General features: G+C 43.8%; 1 protein-coding gene across 1 annotated transcript in view; it reads right to left on the reverse strand.

The window, feature by feature from the left end:
• LOC146811132 (uncharacterized) overlaps positions 1-22,495 on the reverse strand; it is a 249,497-nt gene that overhangs the window by 98,827 nt on the left and 128,175 nt on the right. The window contains exon 8 of the mRNA XM_085614493.1: positions 4,502-4,567. Coding sequence (XP_085470619.1) covers positions 4,502-4,567 — 66 coding nt within the window. The remainder of the gene's footprint in view (positions 1-4,501; positions 4,568-22,495) is intronic.

Below are 22,495 nucleotides of genomic sequence, written 5' to 3' on the forward strand. Positions count from 1 at the left end.
ACAAAGAAATCTCTGCAGCTGACTCATAAACTCATGAGTTATCTGACTTGGATTAATACCATTGGCCTCCAAGTTTCAGAAAGAAACCAGAAGCTCCTACATTAGCTCCTGAGCTATCTACCTGGAATTTAAACATGCGACCCATTGTTGCATCCAGGTCTCAGCAGCAGATGCCTTTACGGACAGAGCTAGACTACTGGATTTTAAATTTGGGACCTGGAATTTACATTTAACCAAGGTGTGTGCAAAGCTTAACTCCCGGCCATCTCAAGTATAGTCCCAGCACCTCTCCGCTACCCCTCAGGGCCATCTTTAACCCTGGTGGCGCCCTGTGCGACAATGTTTGTTGGCACCCCCAAAGACCACCTCTGCCACGGATTCCCTCACCACTGCCCTTTAACAGTGCCCTTCAAGTCTCCCGAACCACTGTCTCTCGGATTCATTTAGTTTTATAGCACCACTCATACCACTGTAAGGTGTCAGAACACTTTGCATCTCACACACACACATTGCACAAAGACAATCATAGGTGTGTAAATCAGTGTATAGGAACTGTTACAACTGACAGGACTACAAGGTGTAGTGTAGGAGAGACATGTTAGCGATGCAGGTAGACAACATAGTTTAAGAGTCCATATTTTGGAAAAGCAAAAATTCTGAATTTAAAATGTAACACCATTGTTAGGGGTTTTCTTTAATAACAACCATTGTATTCTACCCAAATGAACCATTTTGGCAAGATTAGGATAAGGAAACACTGGGCAAAAAAAACATATAGTGCTAACATAATACTTGCAGTTTACATGCAGCTGTTTGATGGCAGTTAATAGCTCAATCTTCTATATTACGATTTTGCCTCACAAACGACAAGTAACAAAAGGAGCTCTCTTGCAGAAGAGTAACCCTCTGACCTATTTACATTACATGCACTTTGTTATCTGCATGGTACACATTCTTAGCAACAGTCATTTTAACCCACTGTGCTACCTTTGGATGAGTTAAAACTTCCACTAGACAGGAAGACATTAATCACCGGAGTTATGTTGACATTTTAATTGGTGCCTGATAATTGCTGGAGGCCAGGAATGTGGCAGCAGGTGCTTTTCAAATGACAATGTACTTGCAAAAATGGCACCCCCACCCCGTCAGCGCACGGTGCTGCTACCCCTTTCTCCATATATCACCACTCTTCTTTCAAACCCATCTATTTTTGCCCCAATTTATAGCCTCCTATCCCTCTACAGCCATTGTCTTCCTCGGGCCGTCTGTTTTCCTACACCCATCTTAGTCTTTTACTACCTGCCACCTTCCGTACTTCCCACTGTCCTTACTTTTCCAGCCTCCTTTTCTGATCCATACATCAAGCTAAACTCCCATCAAATGCCTTATTTTGCATCCCTTTCCTACCTCTATTATGTCCTTTCCATCCAGCTTCCTGTACACTCCCAGAAGCTTTCGTCTCATTTTCCCTCTTCCATTTCCAGAAACTTTATTTTCTGTTTGTTCCCCTCTCCTCTCCGTGCTCACGGAATCCTCTCTTGTGGAGAGCTGGAGCCACACATAGATGTACTTGTGAGTTGTTAATCAGTGCTTATTGTTAAACCTTGAGACCTGGTATGGCAAAGAATCTGGGTATGTGGTAAAAATCAATGCATCCACTCCTGGCAGCACCGGAGGCTCAGACATGCACCGGGGGGGACGACAAATCATTGTATCCACTCCTGCTTCTTACTTTAATGTTCCATATTATTTCTAAAGCAGCTTTAATGCTTGCACTAACACCTTAGAATATGAATAAAACTGTTCCTTGTTGACTACCTCCCCGGTGACTATTCCCACTGCTCCCCTAAGAGGTACAAACATAACTTACAACAAAAAACAGCTTTTTGTTAATAACAAAGTTGAAACCTAATGCAATTACCAATGCTTGTTCTAATTGTAATAAACCACCTGCTAGCTACACACTTATTAATTGCTGACTTGCTGAATTAATACTTGATCTGACAGTGCAACTCTTTCCAGAAATGGATAATTTACTGATAGCCCTACACTGATACATTTGCAGATCTGGAAAGGAAATGTTATTTTGAACTGAACATCATCAAGACAAACAAATACTCTATGAGTTGAACTGCAAATACCACATACAATGACATCCACCAACCTCCCATGAATCAGCACAGTTCGCCTGCGATGTTTGTAGCAGGCCTAAGTACCTTAGTACTTGGATAACCACGGAGGTGGAAGTGAGACAACTCCATAGTCCACTACAGTATAGGTGAGAGAAACCAATATTCAATGCGGGTTGGTGGATATACACCCCTATACTGATAAAAGGGAGAACCAGTTGTGGTGTTAAAATCTGGTTTGCGATGTCAACATAATCGGCGCCACCTTGTCCCCTCTCAGACCCGTACGCTCACTTAAGCAGTAGCCATTTTGAAAGCGCCATGGCCCCTCTGCCCCTCGCCGATCACCAGCGCGTTCCCTTGGCGCTGCGAACACCCCCCCGCTCTCTCGTGCATTGACCATACACCCCTCCCCAGCGCGACCCTACCTCGGAAGCGAAAAACCCCCCCGGGGCCAGCACCTCCCCGTCCTTTGATGAAACCCCTTCCTCTGCCCTGCCCCGCTCCCAAGCCACCACCTGGTCCTGCAGCTGCCATTTATTGGCCCCCTTCCTGTAAGCAGTTGCCCCGATTCAAAGGATCTCCGACTAATCAAAGGCCTCCCACCCCGTGCGATCCGATCAGATACCCCGTTCCGGGAATCGACAGAGTATCCTGCTGTGGAATAGCCATCACTTACTGTAGATATGTGTGGGAACGAGCTTGAAGTGGGGATTCCAAGGATGTCTTTCCGTACATCAAAGTCTCAACAAGAATGTGTCACGTGTAATAAAGCAATAAACCTGTGTATAAGAGGCCAGGCCTCAGAGATGTGGTTAGAGCACCTCCCGAAGACATTCTGTGTGCGTGTCCGAAATGACAGGCTCTCCTCATGAGAAATAAACCCTGTTCTTGCGTTCCAGCTTCCAGCGCCTGTCTCTTTATTTGGTAACTATTTGCTATGGGAAATTAGAGGCGTCCTTGCGCCAACAGCCTGGGCGTTCAACAGTAACTGCCTGCTTTTCCACAGTGGACCCTTACTTAAGTGTCAATGAGGGCCAGAATGTTGGTGATATTTTTCAAAGAAAATCTGAATGTGTCAATAAAGACCTCAGTATGGCACATCGACATTGGGGAAACAACCTTTACAACGCAGTCATTACATCACACTACATTTACGACACAGTCATTACATTGCAACATCCTATACAACGCATACCATTACAATGCATAGTACCCCTACACTATCCAACACTTACCCTACTGTTGCACCCCCTGGAGTCAGAATAGTAATTTTTACCCCTCTACTATCCAATACTTACCTTATATGCAATGTAATGGTATGCGTTGTTAAGGTATTATGTGATGTAATGGAATGCGTTGTAAAGGTAGTTCCTAAAAATGCGATGTAGTGGCATGCGATGTAATGGAATGCGTTGTAAAGGATGTTGTGATGTAAAAACTGCGTTGTAAAGGCATGCGTTGTTAATGTATGCGTTGTAACGTCATACATTCTCAACATTGCCATGAGAGTCTTTATTTGCAAGTTGGTTTGGCACCTAGCCCTGGCTAACCAGGTTGAAACACAAAAATGAATGTAGGTTCTTGTATAGGATTTTGTCTCAGAGGTTTCCAGCGAATGGACTCTCATGATAATCTAAATTCCCTCCTAACCACTGGTCTGCACAACAATACTCCTGCATGGTAATCAATTCTTAATAGAAGCACAGGAAAGTGCAGAAAATGTAATGTCCTCTTGAGGACAGCACTAGAGAGTGGGTGACACAGAGGTAAGAGGAATAGGGCCCACCTGCTCTATCCTGACTTGGAATGTGAATTAGCAATGAGAGATTCATATCTTAAAGATAACTTTAGCTGAAGAGGTCCTTCTTTCTTATAACATTGTTCACAGCTTTAATGTGCTCCCCTACAGAGATCTGTGAATAAAACACAGGCTTAAACCTGCTGCATTTACTGAACCTGCCATCATTTTGAAGCGGGTAGAAATGATTAAGAATGAATTAGGAAGCAACAGTGGCTGCCATTAAACTCGGCATGCTAATCCATCCTGGAATGTTAAATGTGACTCTAGATCGGAATATCAGTCACTATGGTCCTTGCAAGACGCTCAATGTCACAGAAATGTGGTGAATTAACGTGAAGTTATAGGCAGCCCTAAAGTTTGAAGAAAGTCTAAATGGTCAAGAATAATCTTTGGGACAGATGGAAGAGTGTCTTATAGGATAGCCAATTGGCCAAAGACTACTGACAATTTGATTTCTGAACATGATGCACCTAAATTAATAGCAGTGCTCTATGAGGAAGTCAAACAATATGAACACATTTCTTTCTATTTCCTTTGACAGTGATACACAGTGGTTTGGAGGACTTACCAATGTAGGGCAAAGGACGTACTTGTATACAACATCCAGGAGATCTTTGATAGGGGGGATTTCGTTCTGAAAAAAAATAAATGAATAAAAGAGAGATATAGATACATCTTCATTGTGTTCTATAGAGTGAAATCATCCGAATATGTCCCCACTCTTCACCATCTTCCAACCCCGGTGTTCATTACTGAAATTCAAGAAGCTAGCCCCCTACGTCTGAAGTACTATCACTGAGACTGATCAATTATTTCACCTTCCAATAGATATACTTTCATCTACAAAAATTACACGTAGTTGCTTTCCATAGAGCTTCATTCCCTCGATGCTTAGAGAGCTACACTGTCATAAAATCAGAGTCATTCCAAGATGTCACTTTGCAGAATGTCAGAGAACATGTATCAAAAATAACCCAAGGGGGCTCAGTATGTGAATTCATTCTCTTAATGGTGGGGGTACTTTATGCTACAAAGATAGTTCACAAATCAACCCCACTCACCATTTCCGCCTGTTGTAGTCTTTTATATTAAAGCTTTTAGCCCTTTCTTACGGTTCACCATAAAATGTAGCCAAGATTTTACTATTTCTTCCTCCCAATTTTAAACCCCATGTGCTTTTAAAAGAAAATGCATTTATGCAAGCCCCATGGATCCTTTTTACTACTGGCTAGATGCCCAATGAATTAGAAGTGACTACTTCTATGCTATCACTGTGTTTCATAAGAAATATATTTTATGAAATTATGCACTTAATATTAGCTTAATTATTATTGCAGCAACTCTACTTTGAAGAAGTTGGAAACTGTTACCTGCCAAGAAAAATGGATATTGGTTTTAAGTATTCTGAGGACTGTAATTATCCGGAGGAAAACTTTTCAGTAATACCTAAGCTATATCTTTAGTATCAAGGAAGATATAGAGACATTGTAAATGGCAACAAGAATGCCAATGTAGAAAAACGTTAATCAATAATTGGACTCCCTTGAGGATATTAACAAAATGAATTGGATGCTCTTTATGAGAGATTGAATTACAGCAGAAATGTCCAACGTTAGGGAGACCAGTAGAATGGTGTAGAGGTATATATACCCAGTCCTGCTCCCAAAGAAGAAGGCACGCACACGAAGATGTCAGGATTCGGCTTATATATTGCACCCCGAGCTCAGAGAGACGCGTTTCGCCTTCACAGTAGGCTTTCTCAATCTATTTGGCGCCCAAAATGCATAGATATTTAAAGCCCTTCCCGCTAAGCGCAGGCATCAACATAGAAAAAATACTCTTTCGTAGAGATCTTTACATTAATAACAGCATCAATGCAGTATTATAAATGCTTATGACATCACTGATAAATGAATGTGCAAAAAATAAAAACACATCATTGTACATTTCACAGCTCATTGCCAAACCAACATAATATGCGCCTTTTATCTTTCAATAGGCACATAAACATAAACTTAAAGTCGCCTGCCATGGTGGTCAGGCAATTAAAACACGGCGCCAAACTCTCACATCGTATCACCAGCCTTATTATTATACATATATATATAGGAGCAATCAATTAGAATCATGCTGCACAAATACTCAAATGTAACGGAGATGAGACAAGATCGATTTCACATTTCGAAGACATGAGTCCACCGGAAATCAGCATTTGTCACACATTGGGATAAAGACATCCTCATATCCTCCGAAATTTTCACTGGTCGGTTTTTCAAGTCTCCAACAGCAAAAACAGAATAATGCTGACACTCGCACCATGGGGCCAGAGTAAGCACAAACTTGTGAAATGTCATCTTGAATGACTGCCGCCAGGTGCGTACTGAGCTTGCTGGGGGACTCCCACTCCCATAATGCATCATGGAAACTTTATAAATGTTAGTGGCGACCACATGAAAACAAATTTCAATGCTAGGCATGTGTCCCAATTGTAAATTCATGTCAATATTATATTAGTCCGGTGGCCAAATGCCAAAAAAAAACCCATAAAAATGAGTGTCTCAAAAATGAATGTCTCCAAATAAATGGTAACAAGCAGCAAATTTTGTCCATTCCAACCAGGCACAACAACTCGAGGTAGAAGGAGACCAAATTAACAAAGTAGTATATATATATAGATAGATTTTTTTTCTATTTTATGATGGATTCATGTCCTTTACATGACACAGATTATTTGATAGTTTAAAAATTCAATTTACATAACAAGCTGACAATATTTTACGAATATTACTAAAATAAGGAGAAAAATAAACATTTGTTTCTGATATAGAGCCAAACTACGAGTGAGTATGTCACTTATGCATGCCGTTGGGCTCTCAGGGCAGTGGCCATCTTAATATTAGTGTCATTTCTTTTTACATAAAAAGGTATGCACTGGGCTGAATATTACATTATTTTGTCTTGTATAATGCTTTCCGAGCTCTTGCTCCACACACGTCCACCTTGAGAAGCCTGTAGCTGCTTTCTACTCTGAGTGTCAAGTGCAGAAAGGGGTGTACCTGCCCAAGTTGCACAGCCACAATAGGATGGACCCCAGGACATCAGTGACACAACCTAAACCACAACCGTTGTGGCCTGGTTACCCTTCTCTGTTCTGTAATCAATAGAATGGGGTCTTACATGCTCCCCTACAAGTGATGGCTGCACTCTTTTACATTGCAACTGGAAGCTAAAGAGATGTTCCCAGTATGATGTGTAGCAAGTTTGTGCATACCAGTCACTGGTACTATCGCTTAATATTAGGGTGAAATCTTACATCACATGCAGTTTAGGCACTAAGAAAGTTCACGTGGACTGTCATCATCGTGGGTATTTATTGAGACCATAGTAACAAAGCAAATATCAACAGACATGTCAGAGTGAAAATACAAATGTATGTATAGAAACCACATGCTCTCTGTGATTTGCCATGTGGAAAATAAAGGCTGTTCCCATTGTTCCTTTTTAATTTCAACAAAGGACATCTGTTCTATTCATAATTCTTTTGTATCCTGAGACTAATGGAGGAGATGTGGAAAGCTGTAGGACACCTAGAAAAAACCTAATGAAATGTTGCCTACAGGAGCAGGCATTAGTGTCTGATGAAAAGGACCTTTAATATTGGTCTAGCAGCCATGGAGTGCTGCAAGGAACTTGTAGTAATGGTTTAAGGTACTGCAGCTTCATATGGTAAAGACTCTTGTGTCTGACCGGAGGGCACTCCAGTAAGGGCCTGAGTTACTGTAGCTGAATTAGGAAAGTGATGGTTCCAATTTTTCAAGGGACCTTGAACATGTGCCTTCAAAAATTGTGAGACTTGCTGGCTTTGCCATTTCTTGTTTGCAATTGTTTATTTTCAGAACATACAATTGCAACAAATACAAACACCCAGAACTTTATCTAGCCTCCTATCTATCCTTGCTCCGGACACTCTAACGAAGAAGAGTAAAAAGTTGTTGATGGGGTTCTCTTCAATGGGAAGCACTCATGCTCTATTTTGCAAACACTGATTTTACACAAAGTAAATGTTCAACAGCTGTTTCAGGTAACATTCATGACATCAGTCTGCTACCGTTTGAAAACCATTTGCTCTAGTCATTTTTTCCAATGTTTACAAAGGGGTACCACAGAAATTATGGTGCCTAATTTTCACAATTGCTAAAAATATTCACAGAGTTGTATACTTCTGCCCCAAGCCTCTGGACTTAATTTACATTAAGAAGCTGTCAGATAGCTTTCACTCAGGGCTTTCAGGGAACCCCCCCAAAAAAACAATTGTGCCTCCACCAGCCGGGTCAGGTGAGGCGTGTTCAACGGTTCTACCCTCTTGAGTGTATTGGTAGGCAAACAATGAAGCCCTTCCTCTTTCAGGGTTCATCAATAGGACAAACCAGAGGAGCGATAATCTATTGTTTGCAATGTTTGTTTTATTTAGGGCCCCCACAAACTGTTTCCAAAAAGGAAAATCAAACTTTATGAACAAAGAACAAAATGTTCCACCCCCACTGCACAGTGCATGAGGGACATTTATCCTTACCTGCAGCACTACTCACTCTGTCCGTCGAATGGGGTAATCTTGCCCGTGTCCAGGTAGCACCACAACACCCCAAATAAGGACTTTCCTGGGTCTAGGACAACAATTTATAACTGTCTGTCTGCATTCTATCTGCTGCTATCTGCTTCTTCTCAACGTCTTGTGCTAGGACCGGAGCTCCATCACATTAAAATACCTTCTTTTAGTGTCTTTAAATCACTGCTTAGTTCTGTAAGCCAGCGATGAGAGCAGAGTTGTAGATACTGCAGAAGTGAGTTGTGGTCTTGGGGTGGCAGCCTGTGGACTACCTGTCACATCCCCTGTGCATGACAGTGGGTAATCAAAGTAATCCTGAAAATCCCACGATACTGTTGCACTTCCGGCTGGGCAATCAGGAATCCTCAGATGAATTACAGATGCAGGTCCTGAAATAACTGCATCAGTAAAGTTCTCTAGAGTCTGAAGGGACACAAGGGTACTAGGCAGAACCTTTTATTTGGGGGTTGACTCTCAGAGTAGAGAAGTAAAGCAGTCAAAGCTTCCTCTTGGAGGGCGATGAAAGGTTAGAAATACACAAATGAGCCCCCCAATACGAGTCTTCTTTTAGAAATAAAATGTGACTTTAATTTACATTTAGGTAAAATAGAATATCAATTTATGATATTTCATGAAACAGTGAGATCTCCAGGTGGGGGATCTAGATTCATTACCACAGTTGTCATTGACTGCACTGCTTACAGCAGGGCTACATGACCGTAAGACGACATTGTTTGGCACAAAGGCGGACGCTACAACTGAATCCAAAATGTAAACCACCCAAACATTGAGTCCTAACTCAAAATAGCCTATGAGTGAGAAAGTGCATTTTCTTTCCAGGCGAAATGTAAAGGGGTTAAGTCTTCAGGCATCAACCCCTCCTTCATGAATTCCTGCCAGGATTTTTGAGGAAGTCTCATGTGGAGGAGCACCAGATGGCCTTTGATGGTTAAACACAGTCAGGGGTACTTCTTGAAAGCTACCAGTGAAGGAAAAGCACCTTCCTCCACTTTCAATAAAATAAATGATTCAAACTCAATGTTCCTAAAGTTTTCCCATCCTCTGACGTATCCTCAGGTTAGGGTGGTATCTTTTGCTGCTCAACTACCTTTTTGTGGCAGGGCCTTTGTGAGAGGTATTTCCTTATCTTTGTTGTTTCTCCCAGGCCGAATGCTAGACAGAAGTGACTCTCTCCAGGAAACATGTAGAGATGGGCCCAGATATGATCATATCTGTGACTCTGCACTTCGGCAGCAGGAGCACTCTGGTATGGGCATAAGGTCTACATTCACAGAGGGCAAAAGGTTTTCACAGCAAGAACCTTGATGATGGACCCTTGCTGTTCTTGAAGATGAGGTGGGGGTTTGATTCCTGCTTCTCTCAGTCAGATCTACTGAAAATCACTAGTTTTCAAGGAGGTGGCAGCATGGTGCCAAGTTCTCGTGTGCAATCCTTTTTCTATGCATGTTCACAGTGTTTCCAAGAAGTCAAATAAGAATTGATATATTGGTCTCAGACACCAGCTTATTTCATATAAGCGTGGAAGTTAGCAACAAGTCATCTACATACTGAAGTGGCAAGCTGTATTGGATATTTAGAAAAAATCAACTAAATTCTACTGCCTCTATCTGTATGTCGCATGGTTCATTGATAAGGAGGAACCTCATAATTAATAATAATAATCCACATTTGTAAAATGCGAACAATCACCCGTAAGGGTCTCTAGGCGCTGGGGGCTATCGGGAAGATTAAGCAAGCTATTGCCCAGAGTCACATGGTGCTGGGCTAATCTGCCGCCAGCGATCGAACCGTGATCCCCAGATTCAAGAGTCAGTCACCCTGGCCGCGGCGCCACAACAGTGGCTCAGGATCCATGTTGATACAAAACATTATAATAGACACACTCTTTTGTGGAGTCATTCCTGATTGGATTTCACCAATCAAACACAGTTGTGGGACTACAGTTCTTCCACCTTACCTGGCCAAGGAAGTGAGAGGATTGATACTGAGCACATTGCAGCTGTGATCAAGTGGACAAGCCACTGACTTTCTTTGTTATGGTTCAATTTCTTGCAGACCTCAACCTCATTTAATGAAGCCAATATGATTAGCTCAAAGGTTTCTTCCTTGCTACACTGTGGACCCAAATCAGAAACTCCAACACACTGGCCTTTGCAGGGTATTGTGAGAGAACAGCTACGTGTAAATTCCATAAGGGCTTCAAGTAGCTTTCCATATATTTGGACTTCAAATACAGAACCCCAGAAACATTTACCCCATTTCCTTGTGAACTCACAACTATAACACATTTGGAGCATCCATTTATGATGGACTGTGTGTATTTTAACAAGGGACAGTCAGTAGGGCGCCTCCCCACCTTTAGTGAAGATATACATGTCTGTGCCCTCAAATTGCAATCAGCTGCTGCTGCCTCCAGTCTCTCTCTAGCTTGAGCCTTTCACAATATTCTGCTCTGATACTAGTGCCTGAGTGGTTTCACTGTAGGTGCACCCCTTTTCCTACGGAGTCTAGCTCTCTACTGAGGAGAAACCATCAAAATCGGTCGGTCATAACAAGAAAACTAGGCCTCGGCGAAATTCCAATTATGCCAGCATAATTCACATACTTTTGGGAATTTCGCTTTACGCTTGTTATGCGAAATTCCAGAAATTAAGTCATTATTCAAGTTGCATAATCACACTGCAGTTCATAGTAAAAATACAGCATGGGAGCACCGGAAAAATACAAAAAATATCTCTCAGTGGTGGATTTGGATTTTTTTACACGTAATTTCTACAAAATGAAATGCAGTTATGAAAAATGACTGCTCTAGACATAACCAAGAGGAGAGCATAATAGGAAAATATGGCAGGGACTTCAAACTCAATAACCTGCCATACATGGACCATTTCCTTGAACAGAGTCAATGACAGCAGCAGATATAAAGCACCAAACAAATTTGTAGGGTTCCTAAGGGGCAGATTAATCTAGAGGTAGAGTTGATTGGGATCTGTAAATGGTCAAGGGTGTCTGGCAGTTGAAGAAATGTTTATGAACAGAAAATAGAGCCACTGAACTCAAAAGGCCCACAAAAGACCAGTTAATACAGCCAAAGAAGGGCTGCAGATTTCTGCCAATGTCAGACTGCAAACTGAAACTGATTAGAAACCTATGAAGTGTTTGCTGCAGTCCTTTGCAGGTTTCATGTCTTTTAGGGATATCAGTATTGCATCCTATAATACCAAAACAGGAAAGCTAGAGGGATGATAAAGGTTGGAAGAATGGTATCTTCCAACTTTAGGCTAGCAGATGCAAGATAATTCTTCGAAAATTATATTATAAATCTGCAAGAAATATGGCGTACTGATGATTATAGGCTTAGCAAATTCATGTTATTGATGATAAAATGTAGGTTCTCAAAGAAAGGTAGTTCTATAGGCTTCTTGAGTTCTCTGCTAAAAAACACTCTATTTGTGGCTGGTCAAACTAGACAAAAATAGTTTTGTAGGTTGCTGCTTCTAGGTCCACTTCCTAGACCTACCACTACATTGAAGCCACTGCATATCAACACAATGTATATAATGTTAGAATATAAATAGCCACTAGATCAACCACACTACTTGAAGGAACGAAGTTGAGGGCAGTTTGGAGCAGGTAAAAACTCTTTATTAAGGAAGTCGACCATTTAGCCCTCACGTTGACAGCAAAAGCAGCATCATTTTTTGGCAGTGCGCACTCTAGCCGTCAAGAAGGCCCTATGCTTAAAGTTAGGGCTGATTCGTGGATGCTCCAACTCTAGGTTTGTTTTGCACAGTATCACTATTGTTTTTACAACTGATTTTAAATAACTGTGTTGAAGTTGATTGTACACTCGCACTTCTTTGCACAACTTGAGGGCTTCTAAGTAACAAAGTACAGGGCGGTTAGGAGTAGCTAAAAACTCTTTAATACGGGGGACATCAATTTTTCCCTCACGGTGACAGCTAGAGTTGCCATTTTTTGAGTGCTCTTTAACTGTCAAGAAAGCCATATTCTTAATGCTGGGGTCATTGTGCGGATGAGCCAAAGGCCCGCAACAGGCAAGCCCGTCTGTGCCCATCAGCATGCCGACAGTGGCCAGCGACAGCCACCCTATCAGTAGTCTACCCGGAGGTATCCTGCATATTTGCTACCCAAGGGACCAACTGTGTGGTATAGCCCCGCACAAAAATGCACTTCACTAATCCTATCACTCATATTGAAGGACAGCCATTCCTGTACTCAATGTGGCTTTCAAGCAAATCTTTCCCCTCACACCAAGGAGATCGTCCTTGTCCCTCAAGTTAGTAAAAGTAACGCAAAGTTATCAGCATCCTTGATTAATCTTCATCCACGGCAGAAACGTGCTGCCGACATTTTTGATTTGCTCAGTGAAGAGCACCCAGAAATGCTCTTAATGACTGAAACCTGGTTGTCTGAGACTTCTAACCCCTCTATTGGGACAGCTATACCTAAAGGCTACAAAATACTCAACAAGCACCGCCTCAGCAGAAGGGGATGAGGGGTGGCCTTAGTAAGGAAGGGAAAATATAACTGATATTGGAGACATAGATTGAGCAGAATTGCTGGACTTCTGTCTCTCCCTATCCCCTTGGAAATCTATTGAAGGGTATTATTACTCTACTATCCCCTGGCCCTGCCGGACCCTTTCTTAACTCCCTGGGCAATACTCTAGTGCACCTGCCCTTAGATACACACACTTCATTTTACTGGATGGCATTAGTTTTCAAGTGGTCAAGCAGGAGATAACAAGGTGTTGGCACTAATAGACACTGTGATATCTCTTGAACTTTCAACTTACCCAATATGTGTTTAGTCCCACATATAAAGCAGGTCATGTGCTGAACCAAATGTTTTCCAATGTCATTCTGCAGACTTGTGAATCTGCCCCTCAAGTCTGGACGGATCACTATTTGATTAAATTCAGCTGGTCTGTCTTATTGAAAGCTCAAAATCCGATGGCCAGAGTTCCATATGTGTCTAGAGCATGCCATAGAGTAGAGCAGTTGGAGATCATTCGCTCTCTGGAAGGATCAGTCGCGGAAAATGCCAGCCTGCTAGACAGCTGGATTCGAACTACGACCAATAATCTGGCGCCTGCCTCTTCACATGCACCCTCCTGAATTAAGACTTTAAGTCGCTGGTTTACAGACAGTCTCAGGAGAGAGAAGAAATGTTGTAAGACTCATGAAAGACAATGGCAGACAGACTCTAGAGCCAATGACTAATTCATATACAAGGCAGCCCTAAAAAAGTATGATCCATTTGAACAGCCGTGGTCAAAGGAGCTAAGAAACTCAATGTTTAAGAAAATATATAGGTAGCAGAAAATAAATCAAGGGCATTTTTTAAAGTGGTAAAAAGCTTTATGTCCACGGTGGCCTCTACCAGAGTCCAGCAACCATCAGTTGGATGGTGTGAACAGCAGGCCACCTATTTTCAAAATAAAATTTCAATTATTCAAGTGAGTCTTACCTCCTGCACTTTGTCAGGAGAGGGCTTGATGGACTCAGTGCATGTGAATACGGTCACTGTAATGGAGTCCACACTATCAAGTTTCCACTACATTCCCTTGGAGGGGAAAATGGCAACCATACATAGCCTTCAATCATGATCTCCAACAGATCCTTGCCCTCGTAACTTGTTAGCGCTATGGGTTTCCACCTTCGACCCACTGGTTAACAAGGTGCTCAATGCGTTGCTGTCCTCGGCATCAGTACCCCTTTCCTGGAAGCAGGCAAAAATTCTGATACTTCTAAAACAAAAGCACAGCTGACCCCAGAGAGCAGTTTAACTACAGGCCAATATAGTGGCATCTCTGTGAAAAGTGCTGGAAAAGTTAGTAAATCAGCAGCTTTCCTAGTATTTGGAAGACAATGACTTGCTTCATCCTAGCCAGTCGGGCTTCAGACCAATTTAGTATGGAGACCAGGCTAATGGATGTTACCAAATACATCAGAGATACCCTGGATGCTGGGGGGAAGGCAGTGCTGACCATGCTAGATCTGTCAGTGACCTTCGACACAATTTCCCACTCCAGGCTTTCGGTGTGTCTCCAGCCTACTGCGGCAGTAGGACAGGCCTTGGACTGCCTTGCATTTGTTTTAATGGCAGAGGACAGGAGGTATGTGTTCCCTCATTTCTCTTCTAAGTCATTGGAACTTACAGCAGGGGTGCCTGAGGGCTCCACTTTAAGCCCCACACTGTTTAACATTTATCTCATGCCATTAGCCCAGCTGGCAGAAGCATTGGGGTTAAAAGAGGTCTCTTACGCTGATGACACACAGCTGCTGTTCTCCTGTGACAATGGAGAAGAGATTGCAGGCGAGTGTACTAAATCCTTCCTATCGGCTGTATTTTACAAGGTGACTGTTAGATTTGGGGGTCTCTAGTTGGCAGAGGTAGGTACCTTTGACCAAATAGGGGCCCTTGTGTCTAGTCAGGGTAAGGGGGTACACTCCTAAAATAACCCCTGGTCACCCCCTTGGTAGCTTGGCACGAGCAGACAGGCTTGTCGCAGAGGCAGTGTGTAAAGCATTTGTGAACACATACAGCAATACAGTGACAACACTACAAATGGACACCACACAGGTTGTATTATCAAAAATAAGTATATTCATCAGCGGTGCGACAACAGCTGCTGCGGGAGCAAAACGCTTTTCCGGTGATGCTACGGCATCTGCTACGATGGGGACACTCTTCTCCGGTGATGTAAGGTGCTTCAGCAATGCGATGGCGACAGCGGTGGCACACTTTCTCGGCGATGCAACAACAACTGTTGCAGCGGCGACACGCTTCTTCATCTTGAGTCACGCTTCCAGCTTCCAGCAACACGCAGTCTCTCAGAAGGCCCAGCTCAACAGCAGGCACTTCAGATTCCCAGCAAGGGAACCCAGGGGAGCTGGTTGGTGAAGTCTTGTATTCTTGAGACTTCAGGCAGGAGGCAAGCTCTAGTTTAAGCCCTTGGAAATCTACTTACAAGTTGAGGAAAGTAGCAGAAAGTCCTTTTCTCCTTTCTTTGGCAATCAGGTAACCACTGCAGGCCAATCCTCAAACAGCACACAGCATAGGGATAGTCTCCTCCTGCAGTCTCTCTCTCTGGTTCTCTCCTCAGCAAATGTTCTTCTTGCTTCCTGAAGTGATCTAAAGTCTTAGGGTCTGGGACCCAGTATTTATACTCATATTGTCTTTGTTCTCTGGAGGCAGAGAGGCCTTTGCCTAGTCCAAACCAGTTTTGGTCAGTCTTGGAGCACTTTGTTTACAGGAACCCTTCTTTCCTTTGGCAGTGTGGGCCAGGGACATCAGACGCACCACAGGAGGTGGAGCCAGCATTGTGGAAGGCAGGCACAGTCCTATTCAGGTCCCAGGTGCAACTCCTCCCACCACTCTACATGCAGATCTCTCTATTCAGCCCTGTGCTGACTCACCCTGTCTCCTGGAATCTCCCAGCCCCTGTCACTCAAAATCCAGACAAGGAATACACAACCTAGCAGAGGCAGGCTTGGATAGTTAGGCAAGAAAATACCTACTTTCTAAAAGTGGTATTTTCAAACCCAGAATGTTAAAACCAACTTCACTAAGATATGTATTTTATCATTCTGAGTGCAGGCATACTAAACTCGAATTTCTACCATGTTCCCTGGGTCAGTTAGGATTATAAGGTGTTATAATCAAACTGTCCATTCTGGCCTATAGGGGAACAGGTAGCCTTGCAATAGTGAAAAACAAGAATGTCTGTAATTCACTATTAGGACATGCAACACACACCAGGGCATGTCCTACCTTTTACTTATAATGCACCCTTCTCTTGGGCCTACCTTAGGGGTGTCTGATATGAAGAGAAGGGAAGGTTTAGGGACTGGCAAGTGGGTGCACTTGGCCAGTCAACATGGCAGTCCCAGACTGCACATAGGCTCTGCAATTGCAGGCCTGAGATACACTTTACAGGCTGCTTTGGTGGGTGGCACAACCAGTGCTGCAAGCCCACTAGCAGCATTTGATTTGATTAGTTCTCTTTAGATGGTAAATGCGACACTTAGCTTTCAATGTACCTTTGGATGCGTAATGCGACACAAACAAAAGAGTTGCAGGGAAGGTGACGCGTCGATTCCTTACATGCAAGAAGGGTGATGCGTCGGTTCCTTGCTTCGGGGAAGGGTGATGCGTCGGTTTCCTACTGCTGCGTAGGGGACAGTGGTACGTCGGTTCCTTACCGGAGAGGAGGTGATGTGTCAGTTCTTCACCGCGTGGGGAGGTGATGCATCGGTTTCTTACTGCGCTTCTGTGGCGATGCAACTAGCAACGCTGCGATGCGATGACGACCCGGTGCAATGAACAAAAATGGTGTCTTCTTGATGTTGCGACAACGAAGGGGTGATGCATGCATGCCCGACAACCGTGCGGCGACTCAGTGAATCTTCTTGAGCCGCGACAGGCCCTGCGACATGCATCTCTGGTGTTGCGATGGAGTCTGCTGAGGCGGCAACACTCTTCTCCAGTGATGCGGGGCGCTTCAGCGATGCGATGGCGACCGCGGCAGTGGCGGCACACTTCCTCAGTGATGCAACGATAGCTGCTGTGGCAGGACACGCTTCTCCGGTGATGTGACGGCGACACTCTGCTCTGGTGATGCGAGGTGCTTCGGCGATGTGATGGTGACAGCGGCAGTGGTGGCACGCTTTCTCGGTGATGAGACGACAACTGCTGCAGCGGCGACACGCTTCTTCGTCTTGAGTCACGCTTCCAGCTCCCAGCGACATGCAGTCTCTCAGAAGGCCCAGCTCAACAGCAGGCACTTCAGATTCCCAGCAAGGGAACCCAAGGGAGCTGGTTGGTGAAGTCTTGTATCTCTGAGACTTCAGGCAGGAGGCAAGCACTAGTTCAAGCCCTAGGAGATCTTCTTACAAGTTGAAGAATGTAGCACAAAGTTCTTTCTCCTTTCTTTGGCAATCAGGTAACCACTGCAGGTCAATCCTCAAACAGCACACAGCATAGGGATTGTCTCCTCCTGCAGTCTCTCTCTCTGGTTCCTCTCCTCAGCAAAGGTTCTTCATGTTTCCCAGAAATGACCTAAAGTCTTGTGGTCTGGGCCCCAGTATTTATACTCATATTCTCTTTGTTCTCTGGAGGCAGAGAGGACTTTGCATAATCCAAACCAGTTCTGGTCAGTCTTGGAGCACTTTGTTTACAGGACTCCTTCTTTCCTTTGACAGTGTGGGCAAGGGACATCAGACGCACCACAGGAGGTGGAGCCAGCATTGTGGAAGGCAGGCACAGTCCTATTCAGGTCCCAGGTGCACCTCCTCCCACCACTCTACATGCAGATCTCTCTATTCAGCCCTGTGCTGACTCACCCTGTCTCCTGGAATCTCCCAGCCCCTGTCACTCAAACTCCAGACAAGGAATACACAAACTAGCAGTGGCAGGCTTGGATAGTTAGGCAAGAAAATACCTGCTTTCTAAAAGTGGTATTTTCAAACACAGAATGTTAAAACCAACTTCACTAAAAGCTGTGTTTTATCATTCTGAGTTCAGGCATTCTAAACTCGAATTTCTACCATGTTCCCTGGGTCAGTTAGGATTATAAGGTGTTATAATCAAACTGCCCATTCTGGCCTATAGGGGAACAGGTAGCCTTGCAATAGTGAAAAACGAGAATGGCTGTAATTCACTATTATGACATGCCACACACACCAGGGCATGTCCTACCTTTTACTTACAGTGCACCCTGCCCTTAGGCCTACCTTAGGGCTGTCTGATATGAAGAGAAGGGAAGGTTTGGGGACTGGCAAGTGGGTGCACTTGGCCAGTCAACATGGCAGTACCAGACTGCACATAGGCTCTGCAATGGCAGGCCTGAGACTCACTTTACAGGCTGCTTTGGTGGGTGGCACAGCCAGTGCTGCAAGCCCATTAGCATCATTTGATTTACAAGCCCTGGTCACCCATGTTGCACTGTACTAGGGTCTGACCAGTAAATTAAATAATCCAATCATGGAGTCACTAATCCATACATCAATTTACAATAGGGAGCACTTGCACTGTGGCACTGATTAGCAGTGGCACAGTGGCCAAAGCATCTAAAACCAGCAAAAACATATCAGGCAACAGCAAGAAAACGGAAGGGAGACCCACACCAATGGTGCCAGGTCTAACAGTGACCGTCAATCAACTAAAGTGCAATGCAAAAAAAACTGACACTCTATACTTCTGTCAAAATTTCGCTCAAATTGGCAGATCTTCTGGTCAGAATATGCCCACCTTCCAGGCTCCTAGGGGGGAGTAGTGAAGAATCTGGTGTCAAATTTGACAACTGTCTATCTTTTCAACCACAAATTAATACTGTGGTAGGCGCATGCTTCTGTCTGTTGCGCATTCTAAAGAAGTTTTTGCACTTCCTCTCATTCTCTGCTAGAAAATTGGTCATCCAAGCACTCATAACCGCAAGGCTGGACTGTGCAAACTCCCTGTATCTGGGACTTCCCAACTATCTGATAAAAAGACTTAAGGTGGGCCAGAACACGGGAGCCCACATTCTTCTTAACCTACCACGAGAATGCATTGTCCCCCTACATTTGCGCTCTCCTCTGGCTTCCAATAAGGAAGAGAATCCTTTGTAAAGTGCTGATCCTAGTCCACAAAGGGTTCCATTACACAGATGCTGGCTACCTAAGGTGTAAGAATTCGTTTTTACTTCCACACTAGGAACGTGCGATCAGCCATCAACCTTCGTGCTAGGATTCCTGAGATTCGCTGCACCAGTGCAGAGGGGCAGGCCTCCTCTTATCTGGGTACTTCAGCATGCAATAAGCTCCCCATCGAGTTACGCTCAGTAAACTCTATGCCCCTGTTCTGAAAAAGGTTGAATACATGGCTTTAGAGGCCCTGTGAAATCTTGTAAAGCTATCTATGAGCAGAGCGCCGGTACACTCCTTGAAGTAGCTATGGGCTATATAAATCTCATTCTATTCATTCACTCACAACTAAATTGATCCTAAAACTAACCATAGTATTTCTCTTTTCACAACCATTAACATAAAAGCTTACTGTAGCATACACTTAACTAACCAAAATATACCTGTTATTTTTTGTCCAAGCTATTCCCAACCTCACATCACACTGTAGCTCAACCTTACCTTATAAAACACTAACTCTAAGCCTAACCTACCTTATGTATGATCCCTTTGGATCACTTTAGGCCTTATTCTAACCTGCCACTACTAATAATCCAAAATCTAACCCCACCCTGACTATTGCAATTACCATTAAACTTAAGTAAGTAACTGTGATTTTTGGATGTGGTGCTTTAGATGAAGTGGTAATTTGAGGTTTTGGACTCAATATGTTGTGATGTACAGTGATGTCCAAATAATATCTAGAAGAACTCTGCCTTGCAATGTCCCAGTATGGAGACATTTATGTTAGTACATGTGTATGCCTATCCCTGTATGCAAACTAGTTGTTTAATATTTATGGGTCTAGTTAGGAACTTAAGAACTGCTATTGGTGAGCTGGTAACACAGGCAATTTTAATCCATGAATTGTTGAGGATATTTTAACTACATAGGCTAATGCCCCATCAATAACATTATCAATAAATTAAGCAAAAGGACATATTGCAGAGGTACCAAGGTTGCAACTGTAAGTACCATCAACCCAAAAAAGCTAACTGAACAGCCTTGGCCCTAATAAGCTTATAGTTAAAGTCACTTGTCATATGAAAGATAGACATCTGATCACTGTTCTTCTTGAAAGCTATTGGGGTCCTTTGCAGGCTGAAAGTGATCACGACTCCTTGATAATATCACAGAAAATTTCAAGAGAAGGAGAAAAAGTGATACATATGGCTAATATCCTAAAGTTAGTAGCAAGTGCATTAAAAATGAATCTGCGGATGAATCCTTATAGAGCCAATTGTCCATGGAGAATGATTACAGAGGAAAATGTATTTTTTTGGTGTAATCTCCTTATAAAGTGCATGTGAGCTAGGCGTTACATTGTCATTATAAACAATGGAGCAGGCACATGATTCATAGTACGTTTACTGTGGCCCTGGCTGTATTTATATTATCAATATGTCCATAAATCTAGCATGCAGATGATGGAGCCCGTCAACTGTCCTGCTAAGGCCTGGTCTGTCCAGCTGGGCTGGAGCAGCAACAAAATAATAACAAGTGTCGGCATAGCCGATAGGTCTCGCCTATCCAAGAGCTATTGACTGTGCTAAAGTGTTTTAGCCATGTTGTACAACGGCATGGCTGCTATTTTTTGGCCATAAGTTAGTGGCGTAGAGAAGAGTGGCATGGAGTGGAGTGTCTTAGATTGTAGTGGAGTACAGTAAAGCAGAGTGTTGTAGAGTGGAGTGGCGTAGTTTGTCATGGACTGTCATGGAGTGGAGTGTTGTGAAGTGCTATAGAGTGCCTTGTTGTAGAGTGGAGTGGCATAGATTTGATTGTCTTGGAGTAAAGTCAAGTGTATTAGAGTAGAGTGGAGTAAAGTGGATGGTCGTGGAGTAGAGTAACGTGGAGTGTTGTGGAGTATCAGAGTGTTGTGGAGTAAAGTGGAGTAGAGAGGAGTGTTGTGGAGTAGAGCAAATGGGAGTGTTGTGGAGCTGAGTAGAGTAGAGTGATATAGAGTGGAGCAGAGTGGTCTAGAGTGGTGTAGATTGGAGGGGTATAGAGTTGAGGGGCATATAGTATAGGGACATAGAGTGGCATAGCATGTTGCAGAGTGGAGTTGTGTAGAGTGGAGCAGAGTGTCGTAGTGGGGAGTGGCATAGAGTGTCATGGAGTGGAGTAGTGGACTAGAGTGTTGTTGAGTAGATTGGAGTGGTGTAGAGTGCAGTAAAGTGGCATGGTGACGGGAGTAAAGTGGTATATAGTGGCATAGAGTGTCATAGAGTGTCATAGAGTGTCATAGAGTATCATAGAGTGAAGTAGAGTGCAGTAGAGTGTGGTAGAGTGAAGGGGCGTAGAGTGGTGTGGATTGATATGGAGTGGACTGGAGTGAAATGGAGTGAACTCGAGTGGAGTGTCGTAGAGTCAAGTGTGGTGGTGTTGAGTGGAATAGAGTGGAGTGGGATAGAGCGGAGTGGGATAGAGTGGAGTGAGAGACAGTGAGGGGACATAGAGTGGCATAGAATGAAGTGGCATAGAATGGCCAACAGTGAAGTAAAGTGTTGTAAAGTGTCAGGCTAGGGGGTCGTAGAGTGGAGTGTCATAGAGTGAAAGGTCACCGAGTGGAAGAGCGGAGAGTGGAAGGGCCTAGAGTGGAAGGGTATAGAGTGGAGGGGCATAGAGTGGTGAGGCACAGACTGGAGTGGAGTGGAGTGTCGTAGGATGGAGTGTCATAGAGTGGAGATGCGTAGAGTGGTGTGGAGTGTTGTGGAGTGGAGTGGAGTCGACTAGACTGGATTGGAGTGTACTGGAGTGAACTGGAGTAGGGTGTCATAGAGTGTAGTGTCACAGAGTGGAGTGGCCTAGAATGAGTGGCATAGAGTGGCGTACAGTCAAGTAAAGTGTTGTAGAGTGTCATAATAGAGGGTCGTAGAGTGGAGGGTCATAGAGTGGATGGGTGTAGAGTAGAGGGGCATAGAGTGGTGAGGCATCGAGAGTCGTAGAGTGGAGTAGAGTGGAGTGACGTGGGGTGGAGTGGCATAGAATCTCAAGGCATAAAGTGTTGCAGAGTGAAGTAAAGTATGGTAGAGTGGAGTGGCATAGACTGTCCTAGAGTAGAGTAGGGGAGTGGAATGAAGTTGTGTAGAGTGGAGTCGAGGACCGTACAGTGGAGTTTTCGGGAGTAGAGTGTCATATAGTGCCAAAGGAGTGGAGTAGAGTGTCTCAGAAATGGAGTGAAGTGGCATAGAGTAGAGAGGAATGGAGTTTCATAGAGTGGCTTAGAGTGGAAGGACATAGAATG

Source organism: Triturus cristatus, chromosome 7, assembly GCF_964204655.1.
Source record: "Triturus cristatus chromosome 7, aTriCri1.1, whole genome shotgun sequence".
Lineage (NCBI taxonomy): Eukaryota > Metazoa > Chordata > Amphibia > Caudata > Salamandridae > Triturus > Triturus cristatus.